General features: G+C 40.8%; 1 protein-coding gene across 2 annotated transcripts in view; it reads right to left on the bottom strand.

The window, feature by feature from the left end:
- Positions 1–3,020, bottom strand: part of ska2 (spindle and kinetochore associated complex subunit 2) — a 35,194-nt gene that overhangs the window by 31,624 nt on the left and 550 nt on the right. Inside the window, exon 2 of one of the 2 annotated variants that reach the window (XM_059973608.1) lies at positions 2,187–2,230. The exons of the other annotated variant lie outside the window; for it this stretch is intronic. Coding sequence (XP_059829591.1) covers positions 2,187–2,230 — 44 coding nt within the window. The remainder of the gene's footprint in view (positions 1–2,186; positions 2,231–3,020) is intronic. 2 annotated transcript variants of the gene reach the window in all.

Genomic DNA, 3,020 nt, shown 5'->3' on the forward strand with positions numbered 1-3,020 from the left:
AGGAATTTGATCTTACAATTTATGGATTTATTCAATTTATTTTTAACTCAGTTATTCTGAAAGACAGCTCTGTTCTTGAATACCAACTTAAAACAAATACATCGTATTCTCACCACCAGAATATAACATGATTCTTTCCCTCCCACCATGTGTATGCTACTGAAGCTTTTGCCAATGGAACATTTCAATACACTCCCAGCTTTTCTCCTGTCTTCTGACATAACCTGAACACATACTCAAATTTCATTCATCAGCCCTATATCCACTGGGCTATAATTTCACCACTGTGCCTAACTTTAAAATTCTCATATACATACAACTTCATACTTCATTTCCAACCTCCTCCAGCCATTTAACTCTCCCAGAAAATATCCTTCAATTCTGGCCTTTTGAACATCAAGGTGATAAATATTTCCATATCTGACCCCAATGATTTACACCTAAACTTCAGAATTCCTTCAATCTCCAGTTATTCCAACCCACCCCCACCCAAGAGAAGCTCTTAAAGCATTCCAGCTTTTTAAACGTAGCTCAATGCTGATAACAAACTTGGGCAGGGGCATTTTAGTACTTTAAGGCAGCAAGTAGATGCAAGTTAAAGTGCAGAGTACAAAGGACAAGGTGGCTTCCATATGCACAATGGCAAGATAATTTAATTGCCAATGATCAGAACTGGCATACCTCAGTTTCATTTAGGGGAAAAATTCGACAACATGCCAAATAATGGCAATAAGCTTTTGTCTTCAGAATTTTAAAGAATTAATAAAAGTGAACTATACTGGCAAGAGTTTATCCTTCATTCCTAGGTTCATGTCTTTATCAACCCAAAAGTCAAACATAGAAAGCAAATTTCAGTGCAAGAGAAACGTTTCTATTTTTCTCCAAATACAATGCGTTATTGTTTACTTTTCATATGATACAAACTGGCAGAGAACGTCAAAAACCTAAGGAAATAACGCAAACCAGATTTCCAAATGATAAAAAAGACCAACTTCAAAATAATTCTTCGACTACTGCAACATTTTCCCAGTCTGATTTGCCCTTTTCTTCATTAAGTATAAATCTCACCTCAAGTAACTGCAGCTGCGACGCAGACTATCAAATGCTCATTCATGCTGAGGATGAATACATCCCGGGCCTCTCCCTACACATCAATTAACCAGTGAAATTTACCTTAAAAACATCACTGAATATCACTATCAAACTAAAAAAAAGTGGCAGTATATAAAATTGGCAAACCTGCATATAGGTGCTGACATTTTCAAATACAATGTTCTCAAAAAAGCAAAAATGGGTTTTCATGCAGTTGCCATGGCAACAGGGAACCATTATTACTGCCAGTTCTCCCAACTATTTCCATTTATTTAATTCATTAAATAATGCAGATTTTTCCAATGTTAGGACAAGATCACCTCAACATCAATGCTAATGGTAATCACAAGCAACTGGTTAAAAAAGATTCTTGAAATCTACACTCCAAAAAAAATTACATACAGGAACACAATTTCAACATTAAAATATATACTTACAAAAAATATGCTTGTTTATAGATAAATTAGCAAAAAAAACAGCTTTATTGACAGGTAATTTGTTTTGTATTACTTCAAGAACTTATCAACTCATCCAACAAGAACAAGGGAGAGTTAAGAATCCCAGTCATAAAGAGGAGGATTTAAAAAATGCCTCCGCACCCACATGCAATGCTCCTCCCACACTCTAAGCTCCCTAAATTGAACAGTCAGCCAAGGTGGTTCAATGCACTTACTGACAGCAAGCTTTTTAAAAGCCTAAATGAATTTTCTATTGTGCTTAGCATATTAAATTCTGGATCAGAATAAAAACAAATATCTATAAAAGTTAGAAAACTTTAAATAGAGGGACAATTTTTCAGGCATTTGATACTTCCTCCACAAGTACATCTCAATGAGCATTAGATGAGTTTCTTGAAAACTGCATTTATTGAGAGGCAAAGCCTCAAATTAACCACCAACATTCCAGATTTAATTCTACCCTACTCAGCTATTGATCAACCCACATGAAATGCTTTTGTATGCAAAGATGAGACCAACTCAAAAAGCAAGTGTTTTTGACATGCAAGGTGGCCATACATTTTTACCTGGATAAAGGATCTCAAATATTAGTGACATGTCTAAAACAGATTATGAAAACTCAAGCAGCTCCCTTACATGGAGGAAACAGTCCGTCCAAAGACTTGAAGGTATCTTGTTTCCTTAAATTGAAGAGCACAATAAGTCAAGAGAATGTTTAATTTTTTTCTCCAAAACTGGACTGCACTAGACAAGAATGAAGCTCTAGATTTCCAGCATCTCTTCTCTTTAAGAATACCTTACGTCTCCAAGGATACCTTACGCCTGGCACCTCGCGAAATGAGCAATTTAAATGGTGAGGCACTCGTGACACAAGAAAACCAGTGCAATGAAACATGCTGCTAACAAGCCGTTAAACCATGCACCCACTACAATGTCCCATCCCCACGGGGGCGCGCGCACACGCACACAGGCTTCTCGTACTACTGGGAGGGGTGCCGGGCATTGCCGCCGTGAACAATTTGATGAGAGATACCGTAGCTCCCTGTCGCCTTTGGTTTGCTAAGCGTGCACAAAGACAAAATACCCAACACGGAATTACTTTAAGGAAAATAAAACCACACACAAAAAAAAAAGGGTCGACCAATCATTAATCCTGGGCAGCCCGGACCCCGCTTGCACGCGCGCAACCTAGCAGCTGGCTGTCAACCGAGGTTGGCGGTTAAGCGCCGAGCGGCCGGGAGAGGGGCGCGCACGGCACGCGCGCGGGTGTGTGTGTGTGTGTGTGTGGGGGGGGGGGGGGTGGCGAGTGCGCGCACGACACGACGTCGCCCCAAACTGTCAAACCGTCCGAACCGTTACCCAATCGGCAGCCGCGGCTCTGCCCGGCGCGCGCGCGGCCGGCGGAGGGTGGGGGGGGGGAGAAAGAGGGATAGTTAAGGTGGTGGTGGTGGTGGTGGTGGTGGTGGGGGG

Source organism: Hypanus sabinus, chromosome 6 (assembly GCF_030144855.1).
Source record: "Hypanus sabinus isolate sHypSab1 chromosome 6, sHypSab1.hap1, whole genome shotgun sequence".
Taxonomy (NCBI): Eukaryota; Metazoa; Chordata; class Chondrichthyes; order Myliobatiformes; family Dasyatidae; genus Hypanus; species Hypanus sabinus.